The following is a 25,546-nucleotide window of genomic DNA, read 5'->3' as shown; positions in this document are numbered from 1 at the left end:
TCACATAACTATCTTTAACAGGAACACTTTTTGTGTTCACAAATATCCCCATTCCAAGCATTTTCACCTGCATCCTCTACTTCAATTGTTATTCCCTCTAAAATTAATCTCCATCAATATGATATATGAATGGAAGCGGTTGGTGCTTTGTAATAACTATTGAGATTTCCGGTCTGTATTGAGTGTCATTTTTTACTGTCTTTCATTTTGATAATAACGAGGCTTGGCTGCACTTGAAATAAACTTTTCCTCTTTTCTTCCATTTCCTCAAGCTCGATGAACACCTCAAATGCAGTGATTAATCTTGTACTTCAGACTCAACCTGCCAAAGTCCTCGACATCTACATCACTTGTGATGTCTGTAATTCGTTCCTATTCCATCCTTGTTGCAGGAATATTTATTACATGCACTACTTTATCCATGGATTGGATGAAAAATTTGGAAACTAGTTATACAGTATTAAGATTTGACTGTTATAGTAATGGTCTACCGAAATTGTAGCAAATTGATTAACTGAATGAAAGTTTTTAAAGTATTTTTAAGTATTAACTTATTTTTTAAGTTACACGACTGAGCTCATATATTGTAATTTGGAAAAATCTTGCTTTAATGGTAATGAGAGCAATTGTCTGTGCTGTTCTCGACCTGTTTGCTGCAGTCCACATTGTGGTGCGAGTCACGCAGCAGTGAATGAGTGAGATTGCAGGATTCTCTTTGTTCAGTGGTTGGATAAAAATGAATGCCCTTAACCAATCTGTGCTGCTTCCTGTGCACTTGCTCTCACTGCAGCTTTAATTATTTACCTTAAGAAGTAATTTATACTGCAACAGGAATTTCTGATGGTCCTGATTAACCCATTTTGCTAAAAAATTACCAATGCAGCATGCAGGCCAATTGATTATGAATAACAGTACATAGAATTCTATATAGAACTCTCTCACTGCCCCTCCTCTGTGATTCCCCCTTCCCTCCAACTCTACGACCACATCCTAACCCAGACCCGGTACCACAGCCACGTTTGCTTTCTAGGGACTTGCCTGCGTCTCCATCTTGTACCTCATGGTTTCCAGCTCCAGTTCCTTAAGCTCCCAGTTCAGACCCAACCCGGACTATAGATACCGACTGGCGATCTGCCGCCATACACGGCAATTCTCCTTCCGTGCTCTGCGATCTACTCTGGCTGCGATGCGCCGGCACCAGCAGGACCTCTCTTTGACTCTCCCGAAACTTTGGGCCTCACTCACCCAGACCTGCAACGGACCCCCACTCTACTTCATCCTACGGCAATTCCACGCCTTCAACAAACGATTCCTGGCTCACCTGGACTCCACCAAGGACCATAAACTCGCCCGCCTCCAGGCCGCTCCTGCCACCGACACTCCGCGACGCGACCACCTGCAGGCCCCGGGCCCCTACACTGGCCCACGCCGCCCGCCCGAACACCACCAGCTCGAGTCCCACGACGCCATCTTGGCCACGAGGAGCAGTACCAGCACTCACCGCCTCCCGGACCGACCTCAGGCCCGGACCACCGAGGACACCACCGTCGCCGACCTCCACGTCAATGCTGCTGCCGACCTTCACCTGCCCACCAAGGGCGCTGGTCCTCGCTGCCTCACCGGTAACTCTGACTATCGCCCCCTCACCGATTACGCCGACCCTCGCTACCTCCCCGATTCCTCCGACTATCGCCACCATAACGTGACCGCCGAACCTCGCCGCCTCACCGGGGCCTACTCACTTCGCCACCTCACCGGGATTGCCGAACCTCGCCGCCTCACCGCACCGTCGAACATCGCCGCCTCACCGGGACCGTCCAACCTCGCCGCCTCACCGGGACCGTCCAACCTCGCCTCCTCACCGAGCCCTCCGAACCTCTCCACCACACCTGGATCGCCGAACCTCACCGCCTTACTGGCCATCCGCTGACAGGGACCTCCTACTCTTCGCCCGCTGACCCGGACTCCACTTCCCGCGGGCCTCCACCGTCGACTCCACTGACCCTCGCCACTCCACCGCTCTCCAGCAGGCCGCAGCCGGCGCCTTACCTGAGTCCTAGGCTCAGCACTGGGCCTGTAGTCTCCACGCTGCGGACTCTGACATCACGGGCTCTGACTGTGCTGGGTCCTAGTGCTAGTCCCCTTAACCCAGGGAACCTCAGTGGTTGTTCCACTGGGTCTTCCCCCTCAAACCATGTGACCCCAGCACTTCCACACCCACACTATAGTTCTCCTACCCCCTTCCTCCCTGACCACCCACCACCCCCCCCCAAAAAAGGTATCAAAGGTATTTTATTAGTCACATTCACATACACCCAGGTGTAGTGAAGTGAAATGCTTTTTGCCATTTTGCAGCACACAAAAAAAAGAATACAGACATAACACCAATAAGAGTCTTAAACACAAAGAACATCCCCCCACAATGGCTCCCACCATGAGGGAAGGCACAAAGTCCAGTCCCCAACCCCAGTTCACCCATAGTCGGGCCCATAGAGGCCTCCACAGTTGCCTCTACGGAGGCCCGATGTTCCAGGCCGTTCTCGCCGGGTGATGTTGCTCCGGCGTCGGGAGAGTCCTCCCAGCGGCCTGGGAACCCTGGAACGGCCGCTTCCGCACTGGAGGCCGCGGCTTCCGAAGCCAACAAGGAGAAGCCCACTAGACATCGCCTCGACCTCAGTCCACTCACCTGCCTTCCTCTGGCCCCAACCCCCATCCTTGCCGTGTGTTCACCATCCCCTCGACCTCACCCTCTCTGATACCGAATGGTCTGTCCTCAGCTGAGGCCTCACCTTTGTTCCCCTCCATCCTCACCTCAATGAGTTCCGCGCCAACACGATGTGGAGCTCTTCTTCCGTCGCCTCCGCCTCAAAGCATTCTTCCATTGGAAGGAGTCCTTGCCCCCCAGTGATGACCCCTTCTCCTGTCTCCAACGGACCCCCTCCTCTTGGACTCCCCTCATGGCCATTTACCGGCTTTAGACCTTTTTATTTTAAACTGCCTGCGGACATCAACCGCTTCAACTTCTCCACTCCCCTTTCTCACTCTAACCTCTCCCCCCCCCCTGAACGTACGGCCCTCCACTCACTCAGCAACAACCCAGACTGGGTCATCAAACCTGCCGATAAGGGAGGTGCAGTGGTAGTCTGGCACGCTGATCTCGACAAGGCTGAGGCCATGCGCCAACTCTCAGACACCTCCTCCTATCCTTGGACCTCCTTATCCTTGGATCTTGACCCCACAGACGAGCACCAGGCCACTACCTCTAGCACCATCACTGACTTTGTCAACTCCTGCTCCCTGCCCTCCCAAGCCTCCAACCTCATCGTTCCCCAGCCCCGCACGGCCCGATTCTACCTTCTCCCCAAAATCCACAAATCTGATTGACCTGACAGACCCATTGTTTCTGCCTGTTCGTGTCCTACCGAACTTATTTCCACATACCTCGACTCCATCCTATCCCCCCTGGTTAAATCCCTCCCTACCTATGTTGACGACACCTCACACGCTCTTCATCTACTCCATGACTTCCGTTTTCCAGGCCCCCATTCCCTCATCTTCACCATGGATGTCGAGTCACTCTACACCTCCATCCCCCACCAGGAGGGTCTTAAAGCCCTCCGGTTCTTCCTCGACCGCAGAACCAACCAATCCCCGTCTACTGATACTCTCCTCCACCTAGCGGAGCTGGCCCTTACGCTTAATAACTTTTCGCTTGACTCCTCCCATTTCCTCCAAATACAAGGCGTAGCTATGGGCATGCGCATGGGCCCTAGCTATGCCTGCGTCTTTGTAGGGTACGTCAAACAATCCTTGATCGAGGCGTACCAGGGCCCTATCCCCGAACTCTACCTCCGCTACATCGACGACTGCATTGGTGTTACCTCCTGCACCCACACACAACTCACTGACTTCATCCATTTCCCCACAAACTTCCATCCGACACTCAAATACACCTGGACCATTTCCGACATTTCCCTACCATTTCTTGACCTCACTATCTCCATCGCAGGTGATAGATTGCTGACCGACATCCACTATAAACCCACTGACTCCCACGGCTATCTGGACCACACTTCTTCCTACCCTGCTTCCTGTAAGGACTCCATCCCCTATTCCCAATTCCTCAGTCTAAGCCGCATCTGCACCCAGGATGAGGTGTTTCACACCAGGGCATCGGAGATGTCCTCATTCTTCAGGGAACGGGGGATCCCCTCTTCTACTGTAGACGAGGCTCTCACCAGGGTCTCCTCTATACCCCGTGACTCTGCTCTCACTCCCTATCCCCCCACTCGTAACAAGGCAGAGTCCCGCTTGTCTTCACCTTCCACCCTACCACCCGTCACATACAAGAAATAATCCTCCGACATTTTCGCCACCGCCAAAGTGATCCCACCACTTGCCACATCTTCCCATCTCCTCCCCTGTCTGCTTTCCGCAAAGACCGCTCCCTCCGTAACTCCCTGGTCAATTCGTCCCTTCCCACCCGAACCACCCCCTCTCCTGGCACTTTCCCTTGCAACCACAGGAAATGCTACACCTGTCGCTTTACCTCCCCCCTTGACTCCATTCAAGGACCCAAGCAGTCTTTCAAGGTGCGGCAGAAGTTCACCTGCACCTCCTCCAAACTCATCTATTGCATCCGCTGCTCTAGATGTCAGCTGCTCTACATCGGTGAGACCAAGCGTAGGCTTGGCGATCGCTTTGTCCAACACCTCCGCTCGGTTCGCAATAACCAACCTGATCTCCCAGTCGTTCAGCACTTCAACTCCCCCTCCCATTCCGAATCCGACCTTTCTGTCCTGGGTCTCCTCCATGGCCAGAGTGAGGACCACCATAAATTGGATGAGCAGCACCTCATATTTCGCTTGGTCAGTTTGCACCTCAGTGGTATGAACATTGACTTCTCTAATTTCAGGTAGTCCCTACTTTCTCTTCCCCTTCACAGCTCTCCCTCAGCCCACTGTCTCCACCTCTTCCTATCTTCTTCCCGCCCCCCCCCCCCCACCCTCACATCACTGAAGAAGGGTCTCGACCTGAAACATTGCCTATTTCCTTCGTTCCATAGATGCTGCCTCACCCGCTGAGTTTCTTCAGCATTTTTGTCTACCATAGAATTTATGAATGTATCAACAGGGATAATGCAAAAATAGAACACATCAAATATTTTCTCCTTGATCTGAACAAAATGGAATTTAGAATTACAATGTCTCTAGCCACAGTGCATTTATTTTACAATAAAGGATTGATTTGGTAACAAATGTTTCATTGTATCTCATTAACCTGAAAATTCAGACAAGTTTTCAATTGGACGTTATAAATATAAATAAAAAAATCACAGACCTTAAATTCTTTACCTTTTCTTTGATCATGAATAGCACGCAGCAAGTAATATTATTTTCAAATAATTTAAAACAGTGGCTCTTTAAATGGTTCAGCTTGCTGAATAAATAATTTTGCATATTTACCACGATATTCAGTATACCCCATGCACTTGAATATTAATCTGATATGATAAATACACAATATTTTGTTTGCCATTTTTATGTGGTGTCAAAAAATCCTACTTCGAGCTTTCTTTTACATAATAAACAAATTCATGTTATTCTTGATTTAATTACTATAGATACCATATGGAGGTAAAAATCTATTGTCTGGGCGCGACTTTACAGCGCAGACATATAATCAAAAATATTTTTTTCCTTAGTCTGATATCTGCAACAGTCTGATATTTTCAATAAAATAATTAACATTCAAAGCACAGAAAAATTGAACAGAATGGTATGTATCCACTTTGCCGATGTGAATGGACCAGTTGGATGCATCTTCTTGGGGGTCAGATAAAAATATATGTGAAGGAGACAGCTATAATTAAATTAGCATCTCAATTCTGCCTCAATCATTTTTAAATGTGCATTTTGTGTGGTTAAATTTCAAGCAGATGCCACTGAATTGAAGTAATTAGTTTATTTTGTATATATGAAAGAAACACACCTGTTAGGAAAATGGAAGAATCCACTATTCAGAAATCCTATCCTGAATGAGTCATCCAAGTTCTTTTTCATTGGATAAAGCCATTAGCACCCAAGGGATTGTTTGGCAGATGCAGCAAGACCTTATTTCATTCACAGAATTATTGGTATGTGCCCTTACCATTTCATTCAAATAAATATAAATGATTTGAAACATCACTTTCCCACTGGATTAAAAAAATCTTTTTTTTTGTACATGCTGGAATGAGATGGTATTGTATTAAAACCTAATTCTTTTCTAACCAGAATGCATGGGAGCTGTGTTAAAATATTGAGAAATTAATGCAGCAGAAATTATGAATGAGATTTGCATTATGCCTCTTAATAATGGTGTATCTCTGCAGTGAAGGAGGAACTTATCACTAAAATGGTGGGTAAAAATGAAAAGCACTATTTAATACTGCCTTATGGATCTGGAAAACAGTTCAATTCATTTTAATGGAATAAACCACTATCGAAAAAATGCTGAAGCTGCTGTTGCTCTGTCTTAGTTGTACAGTATTCTGAGAATTTTATTTTGTAAAAATGTTGCTAAATGAGGAAAGTGTGAAAATGCTCAGTAGTATATTTTATTTTGTCTTTCGATACTCGATTTTAAAATTGAAATGAATGTAATGGAATTATATAAATTAGAGCAGATGTATTTGATTTTATGGTTTTTATTACACTCGTCTGTATTATTGCAGAAAGTTAAAGCTGTATTTCTCAGTTCCTTTTCTGTTCAAATCCAGGATTGTGACTTTGTATGAATAAGATTAGATGGTTTTCTGTCGTTTGATGTGTTGTTTAATCCACATAGACGTATGCAGGGATTTTTGTAAAGCTATATAACAGCTGTATTCAGAAAGGGAAGGTTGTATAGCTTGATGAGTTCGAGCACAATAACATATATAAGAAGGAATAATTTTGTTGAAGGTGAAATTCCTGGTGATTAGAGCAGTTTACTTTCGGATAAAGAAAAATTCCACGGCTTTGGATGAAAATGCCTTTCTTTCAAAATGGGAATGGGAAATTTGAAAATTGATTGGTTCTAGTGTGCTGTAAGTGGGTGGATGGTTTTGCAACAGGAAGTGATTTGCAGTGTTCAGTGAGCCTTTTGTTGAAAAGGGTCTTCTCATTTGTGTGAGTCATGCTTTTGCTGCGAGCAGCTTGGCAGCTCCAAGCAGGACGGTGTTCTCTGTCTTAGCAAAGTACTACTGTACCAGGCCCTTACCTGTGCACTTTGGAGATGCATTTCTGTGGGTATTTATTTGCCTGGGTTTAGCAGGTTGCTGTTGGCACTATGAGAGGTCTGGCATAGTGGAACAAATGCATTCTAAGTTTGCATCAGATCTGGATATACGTGTACAGAAAACCATATAGAAGGGCATGCTTCACCGTACAAAGTATAATCGTTTCAGGAATGATTCAGTGACATCATTCGATGATCTTATACACAACTTATCAATGAACGCCAAGGGCTCGACTGTTACGACGACAGCAACAACATCTGCTGCATCTTCATACCAAGAACCACCAGAGGTGCTCCACAAGGACCAGGAAAATGGGCCTACGACCCTCTGCAACTTCATGCAAAAGATGTCCCATTTGAAATTTGCCAGCACGGGCAGCCTGTTGGGCATCAAAAATCTGTCTTCTGCAATGAAAGACCTTGCCTCTTCGAAGCAGCAAGGCTGTTCAAGCACTCCTAGCTCGGTTTCAGCAGCAGTAGACACATGTAACCCTGTCTCCTCCACTCCGTATTCTCAGCAGGACGTGAACAAGATGGGCACGGACAAGAGGACCAAGGTAGAAGATATTCACTTGGGTGGAGAGGATTGGAATCATAGTGGAGGCTTTGTTAATAAACCCTCACGAGGGTGGCTGCACTCGAATGAGAAAATCCTTGGACCTGGTGTGACATATGTTGTAAAGGTTGGTTATTTTTTATCTTATAGTCTTGTCTCAAACTTGAAACAATAACATTTACAAAGCAGGTCATTAACTCATCCCTTCACCACATAGGCTTTAATCTCAACCGACAGGAAAATTAAATTATACATCATGTTTGTGCAACTTCAAAACCTTGAATGTTTAATAAATTGCTTTATGTATTTCCTACTTGCATATATATATAGCAAAGATTACATTGAGAATGAAGATTATGTACTTTGCTTTCCCATGTCATATTCTTGAAATAATATCTAACTGTGACTGTTGTAAATTATCTTTTGAAACTGTGTAGAATTTGTGAAGTCTTTCTAAGATTTATCTTGTCAACCTTGAGTATTAATTTACTTTAGTATAGCTCAGATGCTATTCACGGAGCTGCTTCTGATTTTAAATTTAGATACCAAAAGCTGAAGCCTGCAATACAAGTCTGTTTGATAATGCTATAGTGTAAATGTAAAACTTTATCTTGGGCATAACTGCATTAATTATTTGTCCATCATAAAGAAATAAATATTAATAACAAAACACCAAAATGTGAAACAATGATTCTTGTTCAGTGCTTTACTATAAATTCTTGTGAAAGGGTTACTGCCAGTATAATTGTGTGTTCGAGGGATTATTGCAGATGCTAAATATTTATCTCACATCGGAATCCTGGTACGGTGATGGGCACAACAATAAAATATATTTATAACATGAGAGAATATAACAGAAATGGTTGTACAAGTACTTGCTGTCAGAATGCACTTGAACTTGAGGTAAATGGGTTTATATTATACACTTGAAGTAACCTTTCATACAAGGTAACCCGTTTTTGTGAATAGTCATATTATGGAGGTACATGAAAATTACTATATAATGAAATTTCTAAATATTATTTAGAGTGATATAAATTACATTTAAAGGTAACTACAGGGATGAATACCTTGCTGTTATTTGTACCTGATCCAGAAAGTAAGTGTGCAGCTAAAAACTGTGTACTTTAGGACTGACCATTGACCATACAAAATAATTACAGATTTTAGATACTCATAATAATTATTATTATATGAGCTGAATTGGGCAGATGGGGATATTAGTTTTCATGGAGCTTTATATGAAGGTCCTGACTCATTCTTATGCTGCCAAATTATTTAAGAAAAATAAATCATTTTGATAAAAGGTTTTCATCCCCAATGGTCAAGAGCCTTGCAAACTCAGTGTGCCAAGAGATTCTTTTCTTTAATGAAGATTAATGTTTGAAATTACCCTATTCCCCTCAATAATATATTAAGGAAATTCTCCTTCCATTAACTGTTGGTGATCTGGATTATTTTTATGCTGCTGTTCAAAATGGTGGTTTTAAAATCAAATAACGCTGAAAGACGTATTTTTACGCAATTAAATTCCTCAGAGTAGAATGTCCAGTTAATTTAAAAGAAATAAAACTACAACTTGATTTATTTCAGAGCTACATCTGCACTTAGAACCATATATTCTGAATTTTAATGTCTAAACTATCTGAAGAAATATTATACTGAGAATCACGCTGTGGCTTTAACTACATTTCATGAAGCCAGTGCAAAGGATGTAAGAACAACAGTGTGCAATAATCTAAGAATTATGTTATTGCAAAATAAATACCTATCCAGCAGACTTTGTGATAAACCCTTTCCATGTAGGAGTGCTCTTGTTAGGACAACTTTCTCTTAATTTATTTTAGTTAAATTTGAACCATGAAAAGTGAAGTAGTTAGTGACAGAAGTGTCATTCCTTTTATCATTAAAAATCATCTTTCAATTTACTGTTCGTGTGAAGGAAGCAGTGAATAACATGTACATACAATGCATGCACTGTGTTGAAACATTACTGCTATTCTTAATGGCTTTGTATCGAACAAATCTGTACCTTGCTTGCAGCATTTTTTAATTAGTGCCTCATGTTCAGTCATCACTTCATGCACCAATGAAATAAACAACCTTTATTGATACAAGTACAAATCATCCCAGCTTTATACTGAGCTTTGTATTTTTAGAGGTAATGGGGTTTCTATGAACATAAATTTGAAAAAACAGTCCAAGGTATTTTATTATTGAAAAAGAAGAAATGAAAAGAAAATATTTAAATATTTTGGGTTTTGTTAGAATTATTAATATTTTGTTTCAAAATTTGGTTTTATCCACTAGCTTGACACCATGGATTAGTTCAAGTCAGGACATAAGTGCGAATGATTGGAAATTATTATATGGTGCTCACTTCCATTTATAACTCCTCAGAAGATGAAACCATCCATGCCATCAAGGATAAAAACCTGAACAATATTCAAGTTACAGCTGATAAGGAGCAAGTAACATTCACGCTGCACAATTACCAGGCAATGACCGTTTCCAAAAAATATCCTAATGTGCTTCCTTTAATGCTCAGTGGCACTGGCCCGTGTCAATCACCTACTATCAGCACCCTGGAAATTTGTTACTGACCAGAAACTTAACAGGGCATGTTATAAATACTGTGGCTACATGAGAAGGTCAAAGGCTATGCAATTAGCGGTGATCTTCTCATCTCTTCATTCCCTAACTTCTTTCTGTCACTTATGAAAGACTAGTCATGATGGAGTACTTTCCATTTACCTGAGGGCAGCTATCACAACACTCAAAAGCTTGAAACTATTCAGGACAAAGCAGTCCATTGACTAGTATCATATACACTTTTCTCAAAATTCACTCTGCACACCTTAAGCAGCACTTTAGGGCGGCACAGTTGCACAGCCATAGAATTGCTGCCTTACTACGCCAGAAACCTGGGTTCAACCCTGACTATGGGTGCTTTCTCTGTGACCGTGTGGGTATTCTCTGGGTGCTCCGGTTTCCTCCTACATCCCAAAGACCTGCATGTTTGTAGATTAGTTGGCTTCATAAATTGCCCCTAGTGTGCAGAATGCAAAACTGGGATAACGGGTGATCATTGGTTGGCACGGACTCAGTGGGCCAAAAGGCCTATTTACCACGCTGTATCTCTAAACTAAACTAAAGCACGCAAGGTCTGTAGTGTGTACCATCCACAAAATATATAGCAATTTGCCAATTTTTCGTGGGTCAAAGCTGTAACATTTATTAAATAGAATCGCAAAGGCCAAAAGCTCACCTCTAGTTTCACTGTAAGACACACTATACTTTAATTGTCACTGGATTAACATTATAGAACTACTTCACCAATAACAGTGTTGAAATTACCATTACGCTTAGGATGCAGAAGTCTAAAATCAGGTTATTAATAGCTTTTCAAAGGTAATAAATGTTGGTCTTCCCAGCAGCATCCATATTCTGTGAATGACAAAAAAAGCCAATGAAGCCTGATTTCACATTTATATTGTAGAAAGGAACTGCAGATGTTGGTTTAAATCAAAGATAGACACAGGTCGGCACCTGTGTAACTCAGCGGAACAGGCAGCATCTCTGGATAGAAGTAATGGGTGATGTTTGGGTCGAGACCCTTCTTCAGACAGTTTATATTACATTCATATTAATTGTCCACCAATCTCATAGACACTTGAATGTTATTAAAAACCACCTCAAAGGCACAGGGGAAAAAATTTGCAGACATATAACAAAGAAAGCAGAACTAATGTCCAATTCTACTTTGCCGTACCAGTCTGAATGAATTAAAAATTTAAAAAGCTCCTAGGTTGCTGCAGAAACCAGTGCCATTTTGTTTATCCTTTGCATGAATATGGACCTTGGAGGCAAAATCATGATTTAAGGTGATAGTGAAAGTGATTAGGGAATTCCTGGAGTGATAAAACAGCAAGCTGTTCCTTAGTGTGGATATTGTGTTCGGAAATGAAACTTGCAGGTGTTTACCATTCCATATTTCTACGGACCTTATCTTTTAGATGGTACATGTTGCAGGTTTAAGAAGTGTTAAGGGCCTGTCCCACTTTCACGACCTAATTCACGACCTCTGCCGAGTTTGCCCTTGACTCATACTCGCAGCATGGTCGTAGGTAGTTCGTAGCAGGCCGTGATGCTAGTCGTAGGTACTCGTGGCATCAAGTAGGTCGGGGCGTTTTTCTAACATGATGAAAAATGTCCATGCATAAAAAAGGTCGTGAATTAGGTCGTGAAAGTGGGACGGGCCCTTTACACACACGACTTGGATGTAAATGTAGATGGGTTGGTGAGTAATTTTACAGACGATACCAGCATTGGTGGAGTTAGGCACAGAATTGGCAGGTGGGGTTTAATCCAAGCAAGGATGAGGGGTTGAGCTGTGAGAATTTGAATATAAGGGGAAAGTAAACAGTTGATGGCAAGACCCTTAACATCATTGATGTACAGAGGGCTCTTGAATTTCCGAGTCCATGGCTCACTAAAGTGGCAACACAAAGGTATAATGATAAAGAAGATGTATGGTCTGCTTGCTTTCATCGGTTGAGGCATTGTGTATAAGTGTCACAAAATCATGTTGCAGCTTTATAGAACTTAGATTAGGCTGCTTTTGGAGTATTGTCTGCAGTTCTGGTCGCCCCATTACAGGAAGGATGTGGAAGCTTTGGAGTGGGTGCAGTAAAGGTTTACCAGAATGCTGCCTGGATTAGAATTAGCTATAAGGCGAGGTTGGAGAAATTTGTAGTAGAACATTGGAGGTGGACGATATTGAGGATATAAAATTCTGACTGGTAGATATGGTAGAGAGTCAGAACCTTTATCCCATGGTGAAAATGTCAAAGACTAGAGGGCATAGATTTAAGAGGAAAATTTTAAAGGAGATGTGCGGGGCATGCTTTTTACACAGATGCCTATTATCCACTGCCAGTGGATACGATGATAGTGGCATTTAAGCGGGTTTTCGATAGGCACATAGATGTGCAGGGAATGGAAAGCTAGTGATCACATGCAGGCAGAGGAGATGAGTTTAACGGCGTTATGTTCAGCATAAAATCACGGGCCAAACGACCGGTTCCTATGCTGCACAGCTCTGTTTGTAGGCAGTACATACAGTAACCATGGTTCACTGGTGGTGGAGAGAATAAATGAACAAGATGGTGGACAAGCTATCAGGCAGGCTGGTTGAGACACAAGAGACTGCAGATGCTGGAATCTGGAGCAATAAACATTCTGCTGCAGGAATTTGTGGATCCAGCAGCATCTGTGGGCGGAAAGCAATGCTCGATATTTCAGGTTTAAAACCTGCATTAGGTTCTGCATCAAGGACTTCACTGCTGTTCTTTGGAGCAGTATTTTTTTTAAACATTACATAAACAAAACTGTCGCAATGATGAGGCCTTCCGATCTGTTGTTTCTAAAATGTCCTCGTCCTTCCAGAAAAATGGCTTTCCCTCTATCATAGTGAATGGAACTCTCGACTGCATTCTCTCTGTTTTCCACACGTTTGCTATGAACCACTTTTTTTCCAGATAGAACTGAAATAGAATTTTCTTGGTCCTCATTTTTCACTCTCCAGCCTCCACATTCAATTAGTCTGCACAATTTCTGCAAGCTCCAACATAATTCCCTCTTCTCCCTTTTCTGCATTTTGCAGGTACTGCTCACTTCATGATGCCCTGATCAACTCTTCCGTCCCCATTCACCACCCCTCCCCCGTGGCACCTTGTCATGCAACCAGAGGAGATGCAAGACCTACCTATTCATTTATTCCCTTCCAACCATTCACAGCAACCATTCCAGGCAATTTCTTTGCACTTCTCTCAATCTACGGTACTGCATTCAGTGTTCTCAATGTGGTCTCTTCTACACTGGAAAAATCAAATAGAGAGTGGGTGATGGCACCTATGCTTAGTCTACTGGGATGAGCTTCCTGATGCATGCCACATTAATTCTCATCTTACTACTGTTCTGATCTGCATGTCTGTGGCCTCTTCCAATGCCGCCATGAGGCCCAAAGTAAATTAGAACAACATTTTATCTTCTGCCTGGGCACGCTTTGGAATGAACATTGCATTTTCCAACCAAAGGTAAACCTCCCACTCATTGTTTCCCATTATCATGCTTATGTTCCTTTCTCACATTGTTTCTTTTAAATGTTTCACTAGCGTTCAATACTCATGTTCCTTATCACCTGATCTGCCTTAACCTATCTCCACGTAGTTTTTTTGTCTTACATCTTTCACCTCCCTGCTCTGCTTTGAAAACTGTTAACCCTTCACTCTTCCCTAGTCATAGGGTCAATAGCACGGAAATAGGTCCTTCGGCCCAACTTGCCCATGCCGACCAAGATGTCACATCTACACTTGTCCCACCTGCCTGCGTTTAGCCTATAACCCTCTAAACATTTCTATTCATATACTTTTCTGGATGACCTTTAAATGTTGTTGTAATACCTGCATCAACTTCCTCCTTTGACAGCTAATTCCATATACCCACCACTCTGTGTGAAAAAAATTGCCCCTCGGGTTCCTATTAAACCTTTCCCCTCTCACCCTAAACCTATGTCCTCTGTTTCTTGATTCCCCTGCTCTGGGTAAAAGACTGCATTCATCTTATCTATTTTCCTCATGACCTTATACACCTCTATAAGATCACCTGTTAGCCTTGTGCTCTCCAAGTAATAAAGTCCTAGTCTGCCCAAGCTCTCCATACAACTCAGGCCTTCAAGTCTTGGCACGATCCTTGTAAATCCTCCCTGCAATCTTTCCAGCTTTACGACATCCTATAGAAGGTGACCAAAACTGAACATAATGCTCCAAGTGCGGCCTCACCAATGTCTTATACATTGACTGGAAGTCCTGAAGATTGGCTGAAAAATAATTGGTTTCTCTTTCCACAGATGCTGCTTCACTGGCTGTGTTCTAGCATTTGCTGTTTTTGGTAAAGAAAATATTGTTCAGAGGTTCCAAAAAATTTTTTTTGATACATCTCATTTAAGGGATTTGTGGTTTATGTTTGTGTTCCCCTTCATTGGCTGCTTTAAGTATAAATATTGAATACAATTGTTTTTTTACAATTGTTCTTACATCCATGATGATGACATGCTTTGAGAAAATGATTACAATGCATATCAACACTTGCCTTAGTGAGGACCTGGACCCACTACAATTCACCTACTGCAACAACAGATCAATGGAATGCAATTTTGCTGGCTCTTCACTCTGCCCTGGAACATTTGGACAATAAGAACAAAGACGTCAGGCTTCTGTTCATTAACCACAACATGGCAATCAACCCCTCCAAACTTATCATCAACCTCGGGGAACTAGATACCTGCTCCTCTTTCTGCAATTGAATCCGAGGCACATCATCCGAGGACCTACACACCATTGAGGATAAATGGGGACACTATGGATAGGGTGAGCTGCTTTAAATACCTGGGAGTCCACATCTCTGAGGATATGACATGGACATCACACGCTGCAGCACTCGTGAGTAAGTCAAGGCAGTGCCTTTACCACCTCAGGCAATTGAGGAAATTCAGAGTGTCTCCGAGGATCCTCCAGTGCTTCTACTCAGCGGCTGTGGAAAGCATCTTGTCCGGAAAAATCACAATCTGGTTTGGGAATTGCTCTGCCCAGGACAAGAAGGCTCTGCAGAGAGTAGTGCGTTCGGCCGAACGCACTATGGGAACTTCACTCGCCCCTCTGCAGGAACTATACATCAGGAGGTGCAACTCCAGAGGCAATAAGATCATGGGAGACCCCTTCCACCCCTGCAACGGACTGTTCCAGCTGCTACAGTCAGGCAAATGCCTCCGTTGCTATGCTGTGAGAACAGAGAGGTTGAGAAGGAGTTTCTTCCCAGAGGCCATTAGGACTGTAAACTCCTATCTCACCAGGGACTAACTTTACTGTACCATTCTACTCTTATTTTTTTAATTGCTGGATTTTTTTCCCTTTTTCCTTCCGCCCACAATATTTGATATGTAAAAGAATATGTGATTCTGTTCCATTCTGTTTGTAGTTTGTTTGTTTGTTTTTTGCACAAAGTCCGCGAGCATTGCCACTTTTCATTTCACTGCACGTCTCGTATGTGTATGTGACGAATAAACTTGACTTGACGACTTGAATCCTTGACTTCCTCATCAGCAGACCGCAATCATTTTGAATTGACAATAACTCTTTCTCCTCAATCACAGGAGCACCACGGCTGTGTATTCAGTGTCCTACACCTTTCTCTCTTTAACTGTGTGGTCAGGCATTGTTCCAACGCCATGTTTAAATTCACTGATGATAATGCTGTTCATGGGTAATGATTAGTCAGAGTACAGATGGGAGATTGATAATCTGATTAAATGGTGGCAGAACGAGAATCTTGCTCTTAATGTTAGTAAGAAAAAGGGGCTGAATGTTGACATCTGGAAAACCGAGGATCTGTGAACCTGTCTTCGTCTGCACTAAGGAAGACATAAATAATCTGCCGGAAATAGCAGGGACCGCGGGTCAAAGGAGTTGGAGGAATTGAGTGAAATCCAGGTTAGCCGGGAAGTGGTGTTGGGTAAATTGAATGGATTAAGGCCGATAAATCCCCAGGGCCAGATAGGCTGCATCCCAGAGTACTTAAGGAAGTAGCTCCAGAAATAGTGGATGCATTAGTAATAATCTTTCAAAACTCTTTAGATTCTGGAGTAGTTCCTGAGGATTGGCGGGTAGCAAACGTAACCCCACTTTTTAAGAAGGGAGGGAGAGAGAAAACGGGGAATTACAGACCAGTTAGTCTAACATCGGTAGTGGGGAAACTGCTAGAGTCAGTTATTAAAGATGGGATAGCAGCACATTTGGAAAGTGGTGAAATCATTGGACAAAGTCAGCATGGATTTACAAAAGGTAAATCATGTCTGACGAATCTTATAGAATTTTTCGAGGATGTAACTAGTAGCGTGGATAGGGGAGAACCAGTGGATGTGGTGTATCTGGACTTCCAGAAGGCTTTCGACAAGGTCCCACATAAGAGATTAGTATACAAACTTAAAGCACACGGCATTGGGGGTTCAGTATTGATGTGGATAGAGAACTGTCTGGCAAACAGGAAGCAAAGAGTAGGAGTAAACGGGTCCTTTTCACAATGGCAGGCAGTGACTAGTGGGGTACCGCAAGGCTCAGTGCTGGGACCTCAGCTATTTACAATATATATTAATGATCTGGATGAGGGAATTGAAGGCAATATCTCCAAGTTTGCGGATGACACTAAGCTGGGGGGCAGTGTTAGCTGTGAGGAGGATGCTAGGAGACTGCAAGGTGACTTGGATAGGCTGGGTGAGTGGGCAAATGTTTGGCAGATGCAGTATAATGTGGATAAATGTGAGGTTATCCATTTTGGTGGCAAAAACAGGAAAGCAGACTATTATCTAAATGGTGGCCGACTAGGAAAAGGGGAGATGCAGCGAGACCTGGGTGTCATGGTACACCAGTCATTGAAAGTAGGCATGCAGGTGCAGCAGGCAGTGAAGAAAGCAAATGGTATGTTAGCTTTCATTGCAAAAGGATTTGAGTATAGGAGCAGGGAGGTTCTACTGCAGTTGTACAGGGTCTTGGTGAGACCACACCTGGAGTATTGCGTACAGTTTTGGTCTCCAAATCTGAGGAAGGACATTATTGCCATAGAGGGAGTGCAGAGAAGGTTCACCAGACTGATTCCTGGGATGTCAGGACTGTCTTATGAAGAAAGACTGGATAGACTTGGTTTATACTCTCTAGAATTTAGGAGATTGAGAGGGGATCTTATAGAAACTTATAAAATTCTTAAGGGGTTGGACAGGCTAGATGCAGGAAGATTGCTCCCGATGTTGGGGAAGTCCAGGACAAGGGGTCACAGCTTAAGGATAAGGGGGAAATCCTTTAAAACCGAGATGAGAAGAACTTTTTTCACACAGAGAGTGGTGAATCTCTGGAACTCTCTGCCACAGAGGGTAGTCGAGGCCAGTTCATTGGCTATATTTAAGAGGGAGTTAGATGTGGCCCTTGTGGCTAAGGGGATCAGAGGGTATTGAGAGAAGGCAGGTACGGGATACTGAGTTGGATGATCAGCCATGATCATATTGAATGGCGGTGCAGGCTCGAAGGGCCGAATGGCCTACTCCTGCACCTAATTTCTATGTTTCTATGTTTCTATACTTTGGTTTTGCACTCTGGTTACTTCATATTATTGATAATTACTTTATTGTATTACTGATCATTGTATATTTATTTCATATGTTATTGGGATAATCTGTGAATGGGCCTATAAAACTGCAGCAAGTAGGAATTTAATTGTTCGTCTGCCGGTACTTATGATAAACACACTTGACTCTTGATCAGGTGACCCTGCCCCACATTTTAACATTACCATTTATCCTGGGTTACCAACCCCTGTTTGAAAAACTAAGATTTTTGCCAGTTTATACTATCTTAATCAATCTATACTGAAGGGCAGTTACAGACAGAATAGTTTGCTCGTTATTTAATTAAACAAGTTAAAATATGTAAACATAAATTAATATACTTTTCAAACAACGTAGTAAAAAGTAATCTCTAATTTTTTGATTTTACAATTATTGCCTCAAATTGATTGAACGAACATTTTTAAATAAAATATATATATCTATCCTCTCAGTTTAAATGTTTTGAATGTTTCCTGCCCCAATTTAAATGTCCAAGACCAATGTGTCCGCTGTTGCTTTGATATATGAATAAGATATGTTATATTATGGTTGCGTTTCTTTGGATGTGCTGCTCAGACGCGCTAGCATTTTTTTTTCAATTTGCCTAATTGTTTAATAACTGATAAAGGATGTAATATTATTTTAATAGTAACTGCTGAAAGCAATTGGCATGTTTTAATATAAGATTTTACTCCATAGTGTCTTTGAGTTATCTGGTACTTTTTTAAATTAAGGTCAGCCTTCCCAGTTCTGATGCAGGATTCTGCGCCTGTAATGTTAATATGGGAAAATTTATAATGGGACGCAAAAGGTTTTCTTCATGGAGGAGAACATAAATCATTTCCCAGAAGTTCTAGGGATGCAGGAATGAAATGAAAAGGAGGATATAAAGAAAATTAGTATCAATAAAAAAAAGAGTGTTGCACAGATTAAAACCCTGAAAGCTGATACATTCTGAAGGCCTCATAATCCAAACCTTGAGTATAAAACCAAGAAACTATAAAAATGACGGATGCGTTCCAACTTTTATCCTGTGTCCACAAAAGGCATAATTGCTAGACAGGCACAGTGGCAGAATGTGAGTATTAATCACGAGAGATGTACCCAGTTGACCTGGTTCTCACCAATCTACCTGTGGCAAATGCATCAGTCTATGATAACACTGGTAGAAACTGCCACAACAAAGTTCTTGTGGAGATAAAATCCCATTTTCTATCATGGCGTATGCCACTACAAACCTCCTAAAATAGCATGGTATCAGGACAGGTCTGCCATCTCAAAACTGTGCCTCCATGAAGTGCTGTTGACTACAAGTAGCCAGAGAAATATACACTGTAATGACATTACAATTTTCCAAACATTTTGCAATTACTTAGAGTCTTAGAGTAATGCAGAATGGAAACAGCTTCATTGGCCCAACTTGCTCACGCTAACCAAAATACCCCATCTGCACTAGTCCCACCTGCCCACGTTTGGCCCATCGCTCAGTACCTTTCCTATCCATGTATCTGTTCAAATGCCTTTTAAATGTTGTTACAGTACCTGCCTCAACTACCTCCATGGGCAGCATCTATATATCCACCAAAAGTTGCAAAAGTTGTTCCTGAGGCAGTTATTAAATCCCCCCTCCCCCCCCCCCCCACCTCTGGTTAATGGTTCCCCTACTCTGGGTAAAAGACTGTGCATTTATCGTATCTATTCCCTTAAGATCATGTAAACCTCTGTAAGATCATCCCTCATCCTCCTGCGCCTCTTGGAAAAAAGTCCTAGGCTGCCCAACCTCACCTATTAGCTCAAGCCGTCAGCTCCTGGCAACATTATTCCCTACACTCTTTAACAGCTTAATATCATTCTACCTATGGCAGGGTGACCAAAACTGAACACAATACTTCAAACACAGCCTCATCAACGTTTTGTAAAAAATCTGCAACTTCTTTTTTAATAATTGATTATTTTTTTATTGAAAACGTCTATAATAATTGATTCTAACAATTGATTCTAATATTTTTTCAATGTTAGGAGTATTAGTCTATTGTTACTCCTATCACCTTTTTTGAATAGGTGTGCCATATTGGCAGTGTTCCAATTATCTGGCATTGTTCCAGAAGCTTAGAATTCTTGGAAGACTACACTAAAACACTGCCCTGTTGCCTACCTTTTTAGAACATTGGGATACAACCCATTCGGGTCAGTGGGCTTATCAGCATTTAGCCCCGTCAGTTTGCCTAACACCAATTGTTTACTGATGGTGATTGTATTTACTTCCATGTATTATTTAGTATTAACGCAATGCCCCTATTATCAATGTCTATCTTCACTGAGTGGTGGCTCCCAAGCCATAAACCAGAGGAGACAGTTTGGTAGAGAACTTAGTTTCTGAAGATGTTGACAGTAAGATTGATCCTCTCATATGCTTGAAAGAACGAGTCTATGCTGTCTTGGAGCTCGCGTCTGAACTTGTGCAAACACAGGCATTAATTGCATATTCTAACCCCACTACCGAGTTTCAGATGACCATGGTTCCAAAGTGTCACAGGTGGAGTGTAGTTGCTGTACGCTTAACAGTTTCTTGTTAGCTTTGAAGATTAGCTCCACTCCCAAGTGATGTTTGTTGGAGATGAGATGCAGCCTTGTGGCAAGAAAGGTTGCGATAAGTGTTGGGACAATGACTTAGACTTGACAATTGTCTTCACCGAGATTAGTTCCATCATGGATCTCTTGACTAGTAACATGGCTTTGACTCCTTCAATTGGGAGGGCCTGTTGAAATCTCTCCTCAAATGCAGATGTACTAAGAAATTCATCTCTCTCTTATATTTGCTCTACAATAGAGACATACGTAGGAGGCCCATGAGTGAGAAGTCAAATTGGAAGGTAGATGGAGAAATATAATGACAGGTAGCTGGAAGTTCAGGCATTGATGGAGATATTCTGTAAAGCATTCACCCTATCTCTATTTGGTTTCTTCAAACTTTTCTAACTTTCCTTAGTTCTAATGAAAGATAATTTGTGTACACATTCTTCCAGACCTGCTGAGGTCTGTTTTTATTTGGCGGCGCGACTCACCCGTTGCAGCGGCCCCTACAGCCTGTCTGTCTTTTTTTTATTTTGTGTCTAGTTAAATGTAGTGTTGGTGTTTTTTAATACTGGTTTTAAATGTGTATATGTGGGGGCCGGGGAGGGGGGAGGGGGAAACCGTTTAAAATCTCTTCCCTGTCCGGGAGACCCGACCATTTCCCTGTCGGGTCTCCGTTGTCGTTGGGGCCTAGCACCGTGGAGCGGCCTCCAGCCTGAACGACCCGGGGGCTCGGGAGACTGCGGAGCTGCGGACTACTCACCATCGTGGGGCTGGCCGGCCTCGGAGCGGTGACTCGCTGCTGCGACTCGACTCCTGGGGCTCGGAGGCTCCAGCAACGCAGCCGCAGGTCCGGTGAACTGGAACATCTGGAGCTCGCGGGTCCGGCGGGAGAGACCGCTTACCGGAGCTCCCGCAACGCGACTTCTCCAGCCCGTGTCGCGGGGTTGGAACGACCCGGAGCTGGGACGTACATCGCCCGGCACGGCTTCATGGCCGTGGGACATTCCAGCGCCCACCGGGGGCTCCAACATTGTGATTTTTAGACCGGGAACGTGGCCGTAAATCGCCCGGCACGGCCTAAAATGGCCGTGGGACTTATCATCGCCCGCCTGGGGCTTGGACATCGGGAGAGACATGGAGAACAGGGGAGAGAAAAGACTTTGCCTTCCATCACAGTGAACCCACTGATGTTTGTGTGAATTAAATTGTGTGTATGTCTGTAGGAAATTGTCTTTGTTTGTATGGCTGTGGAAATGGAATTTCGTTTGAGCCTCACTGAGGCTCAAATGACAATAAATATTGTATTGTATTGTATTGTATTGTATTTCAGATTTCCAAGAGTTTGTTTTTCATTTTTATGTATTTTACGTGGGCTTATGTGTAGGCTTATGAGGAAAAATCTGATGTGTCAGGAAATTGAAGAAATCTTTCAAAGGCAGGCCGAGAAAAGGCACATCGGATCATATGTTATAATGAGTGGAACTTCACAAACAGGCAGAAATGATTGCATAGGAATACTTTGAAGTATGTGCACCTACACAACTCCACTCAAATATAGAAGCAAAGATGGACGTTCATAAAATGTAAAATATCCGAGTAACAATGCATTAAGATTTATCATTAATGGACAATCTGAGTGATATGTTGCTCTGTGGAAGAGGAAAAGGAACTATAGGATGCTTTATTTTGAAGTGCATATGTTGACAGGTTTAAATGCAATTAATAGAAAAATAATTTTCTGGGGTGGATGTGCAATTGGTAAAAGATTGATATTTTACATTCCAGCAATCCTTGAGAAAACAATGGTGAAGTTCTTTCTTAAAGTGCTGCATTTCTTCTGATGAAGGTACACCCATAATGTGAACAACTGGAAGAGGAGGATTTGTTGGATGTTGATGTGGGTGGGATTAAAGGAGAGGATCAAGGTGTTTTCCCTGGGGCAGGGGTGGATAAGGACAGATGAGTGGGAACTGGAGGAAATATGTGTGAAGGCTTCGTGAACTTTGGCAGAGGGAAAGCCAGGTTTCCAAAAGAAGGAGGGCATTTTAGAAACTTTGGAGCAGAAAGCCTCATCTTGAGAGAGGATGTAGTGGAGAGAGAGATACATTTACAAAAGGGCTGCCATTCTTACGTAGAGCAAGTGGGAGGAGGTATTATCGGGGCAGTTGTTGGAGTCAGTGGGTTTATGGTAAATTTCAGTGGCAAATCTGTTTCCTAAAATCCAGACCAAGAGATCCAGGTAAAGACAGATGGCAGAGATAGTCGAGATGGATTTGAAGACAGGATGCAACTTGGTAGCAAAGGTACGAAAGGACATTAAGTGCTGGAGTAACTCAGCAGGTCAGGCAGCATCTCTGGAGAACATGGTTAGGTGACATTTTGAGTTAAAACCCTTCTTCAGAACACTTCAGGTCTAGACCCAAAACGCACCTATCCATGTTCTCCAGAGATGGTGCCTGACTTGCTGAGTTATTTCAGCACTGTTCTTTGTGCATTAATCAGCATCTGTAGCTCTGTTTTTACTACTTGGTGGAAAGGTGATGGAATTAACAAAAATCTGGATGAGTGCATGAACCAGTACCAATGCAGTCATCAATGGAGCAGAGAACAATTTGGGGGCATGTGTGGGAAAAAGCTTGGAAGGACAGTTTCATAGAAACATAGAAAATAGGTGCAGGAGGAGGCCAATTGGCCTTTCGAGCCAGCACCGCCATTCATTGTGATCATGGCTGATCGCCCCAGTCAATAACCTGTGCCTGCCTTCTCCCCATATCCCTTGATTCCACTAGCCCCTAGAGCTCTATCTAACTCTCTCTTCAATCCATCCAGTGATTTGAATTCCACTGCCCTCTGTGGCAGGGAATTCCACAAATTCACAACTCTCTGGGTGAAAAAGTTTTTTCTCACCTCAGCCTTAAATGGCCTCCCCTTTATTCTAAGACTGTGACCGTTGGTTCTGGACTCGCCCAACATTGGGAAAATTTTTCCTGCATCTAGCTTGTCCAGTCCTTTTATAATTTTATATGTTTCTATAAGATATCCCCTCATCCTTCTAAACTCCGGTGAATACAAGCCTAATCTTTTCAATCTTTCCTCATATGACAGTCCCGCCATCCCAGGGATCAATCTCTTGAACCTATGCTGCACTGCCTCAATCACAAGGATATCCTTCCTCAAATTAGGAGACCAAAACTGTACACAATACTCCAGATGTGGTCTTACCAGAGCCCTATACAACTGCAGAAGAACCTCTTTACTCCTATACTGAAATCCTCTTGGTATGAAGGCCAACATTCCATTAGCTTTCTTCACTGCCTGCTGTACCTGCACGCCAACTTTCAGTGACTGGTGTACAAGGACACCCAGGGCTCACTGCACCTGCCCCTTACCTAACCTAACCCCATTGAGATAATAATCTGCCCCCTTGTTTTTGCCGCCAAAGTGGATAACCTCACATTTATCTATATTATACTGCATCTGCCACGCATCTGCCCACTCACTCAACCTGTCCAGTTCATCCTACAACCTCCTAACATCGTCTTCACAGTTCACATTGCCACCCAGCTTTGTGTCATCCGCAAAGTTGCTCCTGATTCCCTCTTCCAAATCATTAATATATATGGTAAACAGTTGCGGCCCCAACACCGAGCCTTGCGGCACTCCATTCGCCATTGCCTGCCATTCTGAAAAGGACCCATTCACTCCTACTCTTTGCTTCCTGTCTGCCAACCAATTTTCTATCCATGTCAACACCCTACCCCCATTACCATCTCCTCTAATTTTAGTCACCAGTCTCCCGTGCGGGACCTAATCAAAGGCTTTCTGAAAGTCTAGATACACTACATCCACTGGCTCCCCTTCATCCATTTTACTTGTCACATCCTCAAAAAAATCCAGAAGATTAGTCAAGCACGATTTCCCTTTCATAAATCCATGTTGACTTGGACTAATCCTTTTACTGCTATCCAAATACCCCATTATTACCTCTTTATTAATTGACTCCAGCATCTTTCCCACCACCGAAGTCAGGCTAACTGGTCTGTAATTCCCAGTTTTCTCTCGCTCCTTTCTTGAAAAGTGGGATAACATTAGCTATCCTCCAATCCACAGGAACTGATCCTGAATCTATTGAACATTGGAAAATGATCACCAATGCGTCCACTATTTCTAGAGCCACCTCCCTGAGGACCCTGGGATGCAGACCATCAGGCCCAGGGAATTTATCATCCTCCAGGGTTGTTATCTCCGGTTTGCTTCCAGTTCCTCGTGCTGGCGAGAGCAGGAACAGGGAGATACGGGACCTGAACGTGTGGCTGAGGAACTGGTGCACGGGGCAGGGATTTAGATTCTTAGATCACTGGGATCTGTTTTGGGGTAAGGGGGAACTGTACAAAAGGGACGGATTGCATCTTAACAGGTGTGGGACCAGCATTCTGGCAGGCAGGTTTGCCACTGCTACACGGGTGGTTTTAAACTGAATAAGGGGGGTGGGGTGTCGAATGGGATAGTGGCGGATGGAGTTAAAGGGAAAGGGTTTCTTAAATGTGTGAGCGTAGAGACAGAGGGGTGTAAAATGAGGGTAGAAGCAATAGGTAGCAAGGTGAAAAGTAAAAGTGGCAGGCAGACAAAACCAGGGCAAAAATCAAAAAGGGCCACTTTTCAACATAATTGTATAAGGGGTAAGAGTGTTGTAAAAACAAGACTGAAGGCTTTGTGTCTCAATGCAAGGAGCATTCGTAATAAGGTGGATGAGTTGAATGTGCAGATAGCTATTAATGACTATGATATAGTTGGGATTACGGAGACATGGCTCCAGGGTGACCAAGGCTGGGAGCTGAACATCCAGGGATATTCAATATTCAGGAGGGATAGACAGAAAGGAAAAGGAGGTGGGGTAGCGTTGCTGATTAGAGAGGAGATTAACGCAATGGAAAGGAAGG

At 43.2% G+C, this 25,546-nt stretch overlaps 2 protein-coding genes across 2 annotated transcripts in view; both read left to right on the top strand.

Moving 5' to 3' along the window:
• Positions 1 to 941: 941 nt before the first annotated feature.
• On the top strand, positions 942 to 6,778 carry LOC116971545. The gene is made up of 3 exons (XM_033018782.1): positions 942 to 1,407; positions 1,453 to 1,783; positions 6,716 to 6,778. The coding sequence occupies exons 1-3, from the start codon at positions 1,061 to 1,063 to the stop codon at positions 6,776 to 6,778; spliced, it is 741 nt and encodes a 246-aa protein (XP_032874673.1). The 5' UTR covers positions 942 to 1,060.
• The window catches only part of shc3 (SHC adaptor protein 3), a 132,476-nt gene continuing 113,650 nt past the window's right edge, over positions 6,721 to 25,546 (top strand). Inside the window, exon 1 of the mRNA XM_033017729.1 lies at positions 6,721 to 7,943. Within this exon, the coding sequence (XP_032873620.1) occupies positions 7,398 to 7,943 (546 nt within the window). The 5' untranslated portion in view covers positions 6,721 to 7,397. The remainder of the gene's footprint in view (positions 7,944 to 25,546) is intronic.

Source organism: Amblyraja radiata, chromosome 3, assembly GCF_010909765.2.
Source record: "Amblyraja radiata isolate CabotCenter1 chromosome 3, sAmbRad1.1.pri, whole genome shotgun sequence".
NCBI classification, from domain to species: domain Eukaryota; kingdom Metazoa; phylum Chordata; class Chondrichthyes; order Rajiformes; family Rajidae; genus Amblyraja; species Amblyraja radiata.
The sequence above is the reverse complement of the archived record's forward strand: the minus strand, read 5'-3'. Positions and strand labels throughout refer to the sequence as shown.